Here is a 13722-nt window from a genome sequence, read left to right on the forward strand (position 1 = left end):
TGTTCTAAGCTAAATGCTAATGTTCAACAACAGTATAAAACAAGATGTGTTCTTAAAACTTCACTGCCCTCAAAATGCATACACTGATGAAAGGCTTTACATAATATGATAGGTGTATTAACATTAAAACATTAAAAGATATGACTAATTTGAACCCATCCTAGAATCAAAACTCTGGGTGGTGAAATTCACCATTTTTTGTACATCCTTTTCTGCTATTCCTAAGTATGCATTTTTATCTTATACTGTATCAGCAAACTTACACATAAATACTATATACTAAGCTTGGCCCCACCTCGGGGTCAAAACCCCTACTCTGGGGATCATCAAATTTACAATTTTGGTAAAAGACTACCTGATCTTTCTAAATATCCATTTAGTCTCAATATCACTAAAGAAGATGTTATTTTTTTTTTTACACATAGACACTATGTAGTAAGTGTGGCACCGCCCTTGGATCAGAACCCCTACCCTGGGAATCATGAAACTTAAAATTGTGTTAGAGGCCTACATCACTATGTATTTAGCTTTTCTTAAACGTGTGCGGTTCTAGAGAAGACTTTTGAAAATTTGTCAATTTTAGGCAGTTTTTGCCCCGTCCCTAAGGCCCCAGGGGTGCAGGAATCCTCAAATTTACAATGTGTGTCCCCCTGGTTCCAAAGATGCTCATACCAAATTTGAAAAGAATTACATCAAGAAGAAGTTGAAAATGTCTATAGTTCACACATCTAATAACTGACCATTTTGACCTCAACCTGATACCAAAACCCCATCCCCTGTGATCGTCAAATGAACAATTTTGGTAAAGGTCTACCTGCTCTTTCTAAATATCTATTTACTTTCAATTTAGTATCAATTGTACTAAACAAGATGTTATTTGAGTGTTTTACACTAAACACTATATACCAAGTTTGGCCCCACCCTAGGGTTAGAACTCCTACCCCGGGGATCATGAAATTTACAATTTTGGTAGAGGCCTTCCTGCTCTACATCACTATGCATATAGTTTTCTTACACGTGTGGGGTTATTGAGAAGAAGAGTTTTGAAAATTGGTCACTTTGTGCAGCTTTTTCCTTGTCCTAAAGGCCCCAGGAATCCTGAAATTTACAATTTATGTCCCCCTTGTTCCAAAGATGCTTCATACCAAATTTGAAAAGAATTGAAACGATAGATGTCAAGAAGTTAAAAATGTCTATTGTCCACACATTTAATAACTGACCATTTTGGCCCCACCCTGATACCAAAACCCCTACCACTGGGATCATCAACTTCACAATTTTGGTAAAGGACTACCCGTTCTTTCTAAATATATATTTAGTTTCAATTTAGTATCAATAGCACTAAAGAAAACGTTATTGAAGTGTTTTACACATAAACACTATACATGTATACCAAGTTTGGCCCCGATCTGGGGTCACAACCCCTACCCCGGGAATCATGAAATTTACAATCTTGGCAGAGGCCTTCCTGCTCTACATCACCATGCATTTAGTTATTCTTAAACGTGTGCAGTTCTTGAGAAGAGGATTTTTGAAAATTGGTCAACTTTGGGCAGTTTTTGCCCCACCCTTGGGCCCCGGAGTCCTGAAATTTACAATTTTTGTCCCCCTTGTCCCACAGATGCTTCATATCAAATTTGAAAAGAATTGGAATGATAGATATCAAGAAGAAATTAAAAATGTCTATTGTTCACACATTTAATAACTGACCATTTTGGCCCCACCCTAATACCAAAACCCCTACCCCTGTGATCGTCAAATGAACAATTTTGGTAAAGGACTACCTGTTTTTTCTAAATATCCATATAGTTTCAATTTAGTATCAATAACAGTAAAGAAGATGTTATTTTTAAGTGTTTTACACATAAACACTATATACCAAGTTTGGCCCCGCCCTGGGTTCAGAACCCCTACCCCGGGGATCATGAAAGTTACAATTTTGGAAGAGGCCTTTGGGAAGTTTTTGCCCCGTCCCTAGGGCCCCGGGGTGCTGGAGTCCTGAAATTTACAAGTTATGTCCCCCTTGTCCCAAAGATGCTTCATGCTAAATATGAAAAGAAATGGACTGGTAGTTATCAAGAAGTTAAAAATGTTCAATTGTTAACGCACGGCGGACGACAACCAATCGCAATAGGTCCTCAGGTGACCTAAAAAGTTTAATTACTTATTCAAATTCATTATTTGAATTTAATCATATAATAAAACTATCAGCTACTTACAGTTATTGGTGTTAGCAAATCCTCAGTCTATAAATCCAATATTCTTTATACTATTAATAACTTCATTAACGGTGGCAACACCCAGTGGAATCTCTTTCCAAACTCGTTTTCCTGTACTATTTCATAAAAAGAATTCGGGAATTCCCGCCAGAACTTTCTATTGGCTAGAACAAAATACTTTAAGCAATCAAATAACAGAACAAGTATGATCGCTAAGAGATACATGAACTACGTTTTAACTTGACCCTTACAGATCAAACCATCATATTTAAAAGGGGTGTTTAGGTCTCATTAACACACCACAAAAAGCTAGTAAGTAGCACAGCGCGATATGTATTGAAGTGAATGAATGTGAATGGCAATGTAAAATATAAAACTAAACCAAGTACAATAATGTAAAACTTATACGGTACCAATTTTGATGCACCAGATGCGCATTTCGACAATGTCTCTTCAGTGATGCTCAAGCTGAAATTTTGGAAATTTGAAATAACAATAAATTTTGTAAGAGCTAAAAGGAAAACTAGAGTGCGAAAAAAACTGGAGCCATATTCGTCCAAGGATAAGAGCTATGCATGAGGGAGATAATCCTTAATTTTGAAATGAATTTCTAAATTTTATCCCAGCAAACATCCGTATTTTCAAGCTAGTAACAAAGTACTTATCTACTGAGCTGTAGAGACCCTCGGGGACTAACAGTCCACCAGCAGAGGCCTCAACCCAGGGGTCGTAATGTAAAACACTCCAAATCGTCTCCGGCGACGATTTGGGATCGGCGACGATTCGTTTTTTTCTATGTAACACCCCAAATAGTCGCACGTCCCAAATCGTCGCCGGCGACGATTTGGGCATAACCCCACACCCCAAATTGTCGTCCCCCTTGCTGCAACTATTTGGAAACATCGTTTACATACAATCTGGTCCTGTTTATTAACTCCTCCTTTCCTCCTGTTCTCTGGACCCTATAAGCAAGACATTTTCATCTACGTCGACGTTTACTTGTTCTGTTGTGTAATCTTTTAAAAAGATTTATTATTATGATCACAGTATTTGTTATTGTTGTTTTGGTGGTGGTGGTGTTGTTAGTATTGAAAGAGTTGTATGTGTTGTTGTTAGTGGTAGTTGTGTCATTGTTGTCTTTATGAATTTGTTTTGTCCACTCCTCCAGAGAGAGAGAGAGAGAGAGAGAGAGAGAGAGAGAGAGGTGACCTACAATAGATCGTTTTACCTTTTGTTGTAGGGTCATTCTGCTGATCATGGGGTTATTAGGTTTTGTGCACCGCAGATTTGTCAGTGACACCAGATTGTGTTAGATTACGCATGTTGGCTCTCATTCCAGAATTCTCATTTTTAGGGAGGCATGTCAGAGGGTCACTTGTCATCTACATACAAAATTTCAGCCCAATAGGTCGACAAACACCAGACACATGAGTGCGGACAGACAAGCAGACCAAGTGAAACTTATGTACCCCCAATAAGAGGGTGTATAATAAAATAACTTCTGTATAATCTATCCTAAAAACGTCAATAAAATGTTGGTGGGCGATGATTTAGGACGGGCGATGATTTGGGGTGTAGAATAATACATCCTAAATCGTCACTCCTAATGATAGTGCAATCTTGTCCCAAATCGTCGCCCGAACGACGATATGGGATGTCGGGCGACGATTTGGGGTGTAACTACTACCACACAACAATAGCTGGGATAAACACTGATTTGCAACATGATGTTTTTAAATTTTAAGTCATCATATGACCTTATCTCAGACATTAATTTTGATCAACATTTGGTATAATTATGTAAAATTTTGTATGTGATTCTGTTTTTTCTTTGTCATTTATTTGGTCAATAAATGACACAGTCTCACATCACTTGGTTTTAAGGTTTTCTTACAATACATGTAGCAACAATAACAAGCTGCGGAAAAGTCTGTACATTATATGTTCATGGACAGAATCAAGTTGTGAATATAAATGAACATTTATCTGGGATGGTTTTCTCCAAAGTATTACTTTTTTGTATTACGGAAATGGTTTCTCTATCTTTACAGTCGTTTTGTGAAGGCCAGGGAGGCTATCTTGTTGAAATTACCAGCTTGGTGGAAGACACATTTGTCAGAGATTACGTCAGAACCAGGGGTCTCACGGGTACGACTAATTTACATTTATAAAGTAAATATTCGGTTGAAATACATGTATCTTATAAATCAAGACAACAATGACAAGCCAATTTAGGGAATATATGTCCTCCACTTAAGGACAGAATAAGTGGATGAATACCTAAAATGGGAAGAGAGAGAGAGAGAGAGAGAGAGAGAGAGAGAGAGAGAGAGAGAGAGAGAGAGAGAGAGAGAGAGCAATTACATAGTGACCTATTGTTGTGTGATGTTAATTATCGCGATTTTCAATGAAAGATTGTAATAGAAAATAATTCCAATGCTGATTTAACTTACAACTTGAAGAAGAGGGCGACGTGCGGTTTGTTAGTTCTGTGAACTCTTTCACAATTTCGTTAAGAAGAATGTCCGGCTTGTCAGTTTTTGTCAACTTGATTACAATGCCAATTGGAAAGTTGTATTTAGACTTTATTATTATTCTTTGAAAACCATAAACCTTCGCTCTTCAAAGTAAATACTTACATGTAGTTACCCGTCGTAAGGAAGAGGGATAGTTTTACAATATAAAACTATTTAATACCTTATACGAATTGTCCTTGCCCTCGACATTTCACGTTTTGTTCTCAGGAGATTCATTACTCAATGCACAATGTTTGGATAAAACTTAAGTTATCATCTGAAAACTAGGTTACGTAATATATGATTTCTAATCTTGGTCTTTGAGTTTTTGACATCAAATCAATAAGGGCCCTTTTCAAGTCCCAACCAGCTATTGCATGAAATGTCATTGTCAACGCTTAAGGTTTTTGAGAGATTTAGTCTGAAAACAACAGTGTGACAGGCAGACAGACAGAATGGCGAACAGACAGACGAACCCATATTGATTGCTAATAGTGGGTAACCAAAAACATTCGATTGTTTTACAAGACATCTGCTAGTAAATACACATAATACCATTGACCTTTGTTTGCATCCCAACGTGATTTTCTTCAGCAATATAATATAGGACAATGATATTTGCGTGACATAGCAATGAGGAAATAACAATCACGTTTACATTCTTGACATTACACCAATAACGTTGATATCACAATTGCCGTGGTAGTGTTCGCCTCGTAACCGGAAGGTATTGAGTTCGAGCCCCACTCGTACCATGACCGCGTCAAATCTATATCGGGATTGCTCCTTCGTCAAACGCCCGGTATTTAGAAGTGAGATTCGCGGGTCTTTCGGATATGACCTTAAAAACGGAAGTCCTGCGTCGCGGCAGGCGTTGGCATGTTATTTGAATCCCCACTTCTACGACCCTGAGCGCTAAGCATGGGTCTAATTTTGTGGTACTTCACTTATGCTGACGTTTCGATATGAGTGACGGGACGTAAAACAACCAACCAATCACAATTTCCTTAGACTCTACGAACTATAAAGGATCATTTCCCTCAATTCATATACTAACAATTCTTAGTCGTATAGTACATGCATTTTTACAGAAAAACAATAGAGGTTTAATTTCCTCTCATAACTTTCATACAACTATTAAGTGAACTGAAGACTGAAATGTACCTACAAATACGGGAAAAATCTGAATTTTCCATGGCTGACGGTTCGCTAGTCCGGAGCAGTAGCTTGAAGATAATGTTTTGTATCGTTCGTAATGCGTTACACTCTTAGCAACGATCTAAATTTCAATATTGCTACATGTACATATACCAGGTGGCTTTTGATTGGCTGTGTTAATTTCCCCAAAACGGTTGCACCCCAATAGCCACATTAGGTAAATATGTTCCTCCAGGCGTCTTGCAGAAGCGTTATTACATTTTGGAGCAATCCAAATTTCAATGTGGACGGTTATGACTGGCTACAAAAATATTGACGCATTCTCCATGTTTCTTTCCATGTCAGTACCCGAACATCTTCGCCTAGCCAAGGGTTTACGATCCGCTCCGCTTCTCTACAAACCCTTGGCAGATTTAGTGCTATTTTCGTAGCCTCAACTTTCAGCATATGATTGGACACAGGGAAAGTCCACTGCTCAATCAGAGAACGTGTTGCGTTAGATCACGTGCAAAAACAAAGGAATTTAAATACCTACAACTGTCACTCGGCCGTGTATCAAATACATATTCAAACCAATGATGCCACGTGCGCAGTTCAGACTCGTATCTGCGTAAAGAAGTGCATTTTATTTACTACAGTACCGTACCATAGGTTTAATATCAAACATCTCTTGTAATTCGTTGTTTTTTGTTCTATTACAGTTGTGTCAGAGCTATTTTCATCAATTTGGAATTCACCTTACACACGTGGGTTTATTCTTAGAAGTAGACTCAACGACTACATATATTTCATGGAATCACACATGTTTATTTTCTAAATAATATTCTCACTTATTTCTTTTTCAAGTATGCAATTAAGAGGTAGTTAAAAATATTACTATTTTGAATGATATGCATACCACCTTGCATTACTCTCTGAGCTCAGCCATTTCTAAACAACGAGGACAGCCATTTCTAAAAAACTTTTAAGCAATAGCTGAAACACACATTTTCATTGGATAAGCATGATGTAATCCAAACAGGGTTGTTTTCTCCATCCGCTAGAAGGCGCCACTCAAAGCTACGAAAATCGCGCCAAGGGTTTGTAGAGAAGCGGGGCGGATCGTAAACCATTGGTTAGCGAAGATGAAACCCGAACGCAAGTATGGGTTTTTATTCTGGTGCAGCGTTCTTACGAAAGTTTGCTGTTGTCACTATTTCTTGATTATCTCTCCCATATTTCAATTCCTTTACACTACGATACTTTGTGTCAGGTACGGTTGAAATTAGCTCATGACTAGGACAAAAATAACGAGGATAGTGAATTCACAGGATGACACTACTGAAAGTTCATTCAGTCATCTTTCAGGAACCGTTCCGATACCTTTCAATTCAATGAATGACAGTTTCATCCTATCGACGACAGACAAATATTGATAAGAAAAGCTACAATGATGAAAAGTTACATATACATACGTACAATGTATACGCACACACATAGATACTAAAATAACTAAGAATTTATCAACACATGCTTTCAACACACTCGAAATGACAATAATGATACATGTAAAAATAAATTTGATGTTACAGTCATCTACATGTAAGAATGTTATGAATTCTGAACCAAAGCTTTGTTATATATTATACACCAACATAACAATCTCCAGAATAATATGTAGATACGTACAATACATATGGTATGCATTCGGACAAATTAATCAACATTACAGTCACTATGCATTTCTTTAATCAAAATCTTTCAATTCATTTTAGCCATAGACAAACGCGATAGCTGGATTGGAGGTACCGACGTGGCGTTGGAGAACACGTTCGTTTGGACCGGAAGTGGAGAAACCTTTACGTATTCAAACTGGGGTCCAAATAATCCGGATAACAACAACGGGAACCAGCACTGCACTATACTGTACCAGCCGTCAGATTATAAGTGGCACGACACAGAGTGCACAAATACCAATAGCTATATTTGCGAAAAATAAAGACATAATTTTGTTTGCAGAAACACAATACACTTATATGACCATGTTTGCAGAAAATACAAAACTACAGAATTGCATTATTTTTCTTTGCAGTAACACATTACACAAATATCAATAACTATACTAGTATGTAACATAAACACTTGTATCATTTTGGTTTACAAAAACACTGTAGTCAACAATGTCAGATAATGGACTAAACCAGTAACTCTATTTCGTAGTTTTAAAGATTTAGAGACACTCCTTTTGCACATTCCTGTTTTTATGCCCTGTCGGTCAAATTGACCGGTGCGGTAGAGAAAGGGTTAATGTGTTTCTGAAAAAAATATAGTATAAATCGAGGACACACTTTTCTTTTACGATAAATAATCATACATTGGTTTGTTGTTTTACGTCCCATCAAGAATTTCTCACTCATAGAGGGGCGTTAACAACTAGTGAAGTGTCATAGAGACGTTAACAACCGGTGAAGTGTTATAGAGGGACGTTAACAGCTGGTGAAGTGTCATAGAGACGACAACTGGTGAAGTGTTATAGAGGGACGTTAACAGCTGGTGAAGTGTCATAGAGACGACAACTGGTGAAGTGTTATAGAGGGACGTTAACAGTTGGTGAAGTGTTATAGAGGGACGTTAACAACTGGTGAAGTGTTATAGAGACGTTAACAACCGGTGAAGTGTTATAGAGGGACGTTAACAGCTGGTGAAGTGTCATAGAGACGACAACTGGTGAACTGTTATAGAGACGTTAACAACTGGTGAAGTGTTATAGAGACGTTAACAACCGGTGAAGTGTTATAGAGGGACGTTAACAACTGGTGAAGTGTCATAGAGACGTTAACAACTGGTGAAGTGTCATAGAGACGTTAACAGTTGGTGAAGTTTAATATAGAAACGTTAACAGTTGGTGAAGTTTCATCATATAGGGACGTTACCAGCTGGTGAAATGTCATATATTTTGATATTTGGTTAGTTCTCAAGGTTGTAAGGATGTTCTTATCATTAGGTTTGAATCGGCTGCCGGGATCAGGATTAGAACCAGCTAGCGACCTCCCGGATGGAAGAACCTCTGAGCTATCACGACCGGTCACAAAAAGGTTAGGATCGCCCTAAACGCTGAGCTATCACGACAGGTCACATAAAGGTCAGGATCGCCCTAATCTGTGAGCCATCACCGGTCACATAAAGGTCAGGATCGCCCTAATCTGTGAACCATCACTGACCGGTCACATAAAGGTCAGGATCGCCCTAAACTCTGAGCTATCACGACCAGTCACATAAAGGTCAGGATCGCCATATTCTGTGAACCATCACTGACCGGTCACATAAAGGTCAGGATCGCCCTAATCTGTGAGCCATCACCGGTCACATAAAGGTCAGGATCGCCCTAATCTGTGAACCATCACTGACCGGTCACATAAAGGTCAGGATCGCCCTAAACTCTGAGCTATCACGACCAGTCACATAAAGGTCAGGATCGCCATATTCTGTGAACCATCACTGACCGGTCACATAAAGGTCAGGATCGCCCTAAACTCTGAGCTATCACTGTCCGGTGATATTGAGGTCAGGATCGCCCTAATCACTGACTGATAACATAAAGGTCATGCTATGTTATTGAAAAACAAAGGCCATCACAGTAATTGTTACGGCGACTAGTCGGCCAAAAACTATGAATTTTTTTTTTATTTTCCAAGTCCAAAGTGCACAACTCGTCCACAACTCTTCAATCAGAATCAAATGAGAACTTGACTTTGATATTCTCTTGATGTATCTATGTACCAACTTTCAGTTGAATAGGACGGGCAAGGATAACGTACATTATGTGCCCCTGCATATAGGGCATAAAAAATCAATACCATTTGTTAATTATTTAATGTATGCCTGTAAAGTCTAATAAAATAATTCACTGGTATGGATATACATTGTATTTTTTATAAGCCAACGGCAATATTTGTAACCCTGGTAAAACTGGATAAACAAAATAAGAAAGTGAAATTTAATTACTTCCATCTACATGAAACTTGATCTGTAGGTCATCAATATGCAGAGACATACTAAATGTCAGCTCATAACAACAGCCAAAAAAGTCTGGAAAACTCCAAGGGCAATAACTTTTGTAAAACTTGGTCGATCGCCATGAAACGTAAACTTAATCTGTTATTCATTAATATAGAGATACAAACAAAAGATCAACTCATTATCTACAAACATAGTCAAAACTGTCCGTAAATAATTAGTAATTTCAAAGTCTAAGGGTAATAAGTTTCCTAAAGGTGGGTCAATCGACATAAAACGCGAACTTGATCTTTAAGGTAGTACTCTACATCGTCATAATGGCTGACTTCCTTTAAAAAACATGGCTGAAAAATTGATATCAGCAATATTTGACTTTTCCTTTTAAATACCTAGCCGAGTAGCTCAGTATGTTAGAATACCGATTGCTGAACTGTACGTCGCAGGTTCGAGTCCAGCAGGGGTTTTAAACGTTTTTCACATTATTTTCTACTAAAACTGTATTTTTTGACATAATAAAGTAAATTTGAAAATTTTCAACTTGTTGTACATATCCTCCACTTTTCATCTACATCAAATTTCTCTGGTGTAGCATACCTTCTCAAGTCGACAATATAAAGAGGTACATTAAAATTCAGCCTATCATCTACAAGTACAGCAAAAACTCTGGAAAACTAAATATGACAGTAACTGACGAAGGGAAACCTATACTTATGATGTTTAATTCCCATTTCCCGCCTCTTTTAAAACTAGTTCAGTGTACCGCATGAAACACATTTTCTGTTACCCTTTAACAAGTTGTTAAACTTTATTGTGTTATCATCACTTGTTGCAATTTGAAGTCCATAGGAGTTGACTGTTCATGATTGGTGAAGTTTTATGACCCAATAACAGCAATAACTAGATATAAAGAAAACAGAAAAAAGAACTGTGTGATGCACTCAAATTCTGATATATGCACTTTTATTCTTTTTTTTTTTATCATCATTGTATTCATGGGAGCTAAGCATTGAAGACCAGGAAAGTATTTTACTATTAATAGAAAACAGGGCTAAGGTCATCCAAAGTAGCAGAACTATTTGTATTAAAATCGACCACCATCTGTAGATATTTAAGTAAGCGGCTCAATGCGTATTCTAACTCAGGTTCCAACAATATGAAATATGTCAGTATCAAATGATATACATGAAAATGTTGGTCACCATTTTGATATCTGAAAAATATATGTCGACTGTCTTGACTCGCATACTGTAAAATCCAATTACTGAAAAATATTTCAACACATTTATTCAAATTTTCAGGTCAAAATTCCACAATGTATCTAACTTTATCTAACTCCAGGACGTGAGGTCATGCAAGTCACTCAGTACGTGTAAATGTATGAATGCAAGTTGAAAAACAAAAAATGCTTCAGAATACCCCCACCCCACCCCCCACCCCGTTGTGCAAAATTGAAAAGGGTTGTACACATGTATTATTTTGATAGTATTGCCAAAACAATTCAAAAGATATTGAGCGTACAATATCTTCCTATTTCCAAAGTGGATTGATTCTTGACCATGTGACCTCAAAATTAAAAGGGGTCATCTACTCCTTCGGATGTACCAGCGTACCAAGTTTGGTGTCAAGCAAATAATTCTCAAAATATAAAAATATATTACTATGTCCAGTTTGACCCTTGACCATGTGAACCCCAAATCAATAGGTTTATCTACCCCTTACGATGTACCAATGCACCAAGTTTGATGTCTGTCAACGAAAGGGTTCTCAAGATATTGAGCGAACAATATCGTCCCATGTCCAGAGTGGATTGATCCTAAACCACATGACCTCAAAATGAATAGGGGTCATCTACTCCTTCAGATGTAACAAATTTGATGCCTGTCAAGCAAATGGTTCTCAAGATATTCAGCGGACAAGACTTGGTCTACAGATCGACTGACCGATACAAAATAATATGCCCCCTCTTTTCAAAAGGAGGGGGTATAAAAACCATGATATTGGGTCATCTAGTAGTCAGAGGGAAACCACAATACTAAGATTGATCTCTGTCAGGCAAAAGGGTTCTAAAGATAATAAGCAGTATTTTTTTTCATCCAGAATGAACTGATTTATGAACTTATGATATTCAAAATGAAAAGAAATTATATCTCCACTCTTTTTATGGGGCATAGCCTGAAGTCTGTCTTGCAAAGGGTTCACAGGATATTCTGCCGACATTTTCTTGTGTCCACAGTAGTTCAATCCTTGACCTTTGAACTTGTGACCTCAAAATCAATAGGCGTAACCTACTGTTTAGGATGTACCAATGTATCAAGTTTGATGTCTGTTAAGCAAAAGATTCTTAAGATATTGTGTGACAAATGTCTTACTATGTTCACGTTTGTTTGATCCTTGACCTTGTGACCTAAAAATCAATAAGGGTCATCTTTTTGTTAGGTAGAACCAGTGTAGCAAGTTTTATGTTTGTCAAGTAAAGAGTTCTCAAGATATTGAACAGACAAAATCTTACTCTATTTACATTTCTGATGTTTTTCACCTTTGATATATCCACCATATTGTAATGAACGGGTTGCAGTTTCGAACAATGTGTTTATGAATCTTGAAAGATATAGTGCTTCTATTCTTATGACTTAGAATTTCGAAAGAAATGAATGTAAAATGTGTAAATACATTGCAACATGTACTAAAAAAACCAAATTTCATTTTTTTTTTTAAATACACGCTTTATGAAGTTTGTCGACGTGACGTGTCGCAATTCATGCCCTAGTGTATTTCAAAAACTGAAATTTATTTTTCAAATTCCCAGTTTGACACTTAACCTTTGACCTTGTGACTCCTTAGGGGAAACAAGTGTTCCAGGTAGGTTTTAATAAGGTCTGTGGATGAAAAGTGAAGCGACGAACATTGATCAATCTCATAAATCCCATAAAGAATAGAAAATTAAGAGTAGGACAAACATGAACTTCTGGATACAGCATATATGTGATCAAGTGCCTAGGAGAAGTAAACATCTCGTGTTAACCGGTCAAACCTACCGTAATCCCTGTTTTGATCAGGTAAACGGATTAATCCCTAGTCAAAATCAGTATGTAAAGAGCGGCCTAACCATTGGTATGAAACACATCAGACAACATTCGACCTAACGACAAGTTGTATTTGCAAATAAGATCAAAACAACGACCATAGAATTTGAGAAATCCTGACTTCAAACGAGACGGTTGGACCCCTTAAACATAGAAATATTTGTCTTAGCTTCACTCGATTTAATTGATTGATTGAATATTGTTTTACGTCCCTCTCGAGATATTTAACTCATATGGAGATGTCACCATTGCCGGTGAAGGGCTGCAAATTTTAGGCCTATGCTCGGTGCTTATGGCCATTGAGCAGGGAGGGATCTTCGTCGTGCCACACCTACTGTGATGCGGGACCTTAAATTTTGCGGTCTCATCTGAAGGACCGCCCCATTTAGTCGCCTCTTTCGACAAGCAAAGGTGTACTGAGGACCTAATATAACCCGGATCCCCACGGGATCGACACTCGATTAAAAAATTGATCATACGCAGAATATGTTCTCACGTATCGAATCAGTTGAGAAACATAAACACCATAGTCAGGTGATAGTGAAATATTGCTACATAAGTTTGAAAACTTTACACCAATAATAGAATGTTAAAGTCAATCAAACTTGATGGATAGAAGTCAAGATCAGGGGGAATGGAATATTCAGAAGGCTTCATTTGAGGTACATGTATATGGACATAATTTGAAAACAGTTTAGAGGGAATTGAGTTATTTGCTCAGGATATATATGATGCAGTGGTTCCAACAGT

The 13722-nt window shown here is 37.5% G+C and overlaps 1 protein-coding gene across 1 annotated transcript in view; it reads left to right on the top strand.

The window, feature by feature from the left end:
* The window catches only part of LOC125648441 (protein PIF-like), a 33962-nt gene extending 24173 nt beyond the window's left edge, over window positions 1-9789 (top strand). The window contains exons 9-10 of the mRNA XM_048875563.2: window positions 4271-4367; window positions 7648-9789. Of these exons, the coding sequence (XP_048731520.2) occupies window positions 4271-4367; window positions 7648-7871 (321 nt within the window). The 3' untranslated portion in view covers window positions 7872-9789. The remainder of the gene's footprint in view (window positions 1-4270; window positions 4368-7647) is intronic.
* Window positions 9790-13722: the final 3933 nt, after the last annotated feature.

This window comes from Ostrea edulis, chromosome 6 (genome assembly GCF_947568905.1).
Source record: "Ostrea edulis chromosome 6, xbOstEdul1.1, whole genome shotgun sequence".
Taxonomy (NCBI): domain Eukaryota; kingdom Metazoa; phylum Mollusca; class Bivalvia; order Ostreida; family Ostreidae; genus Ostrea; species Ostrea edulis.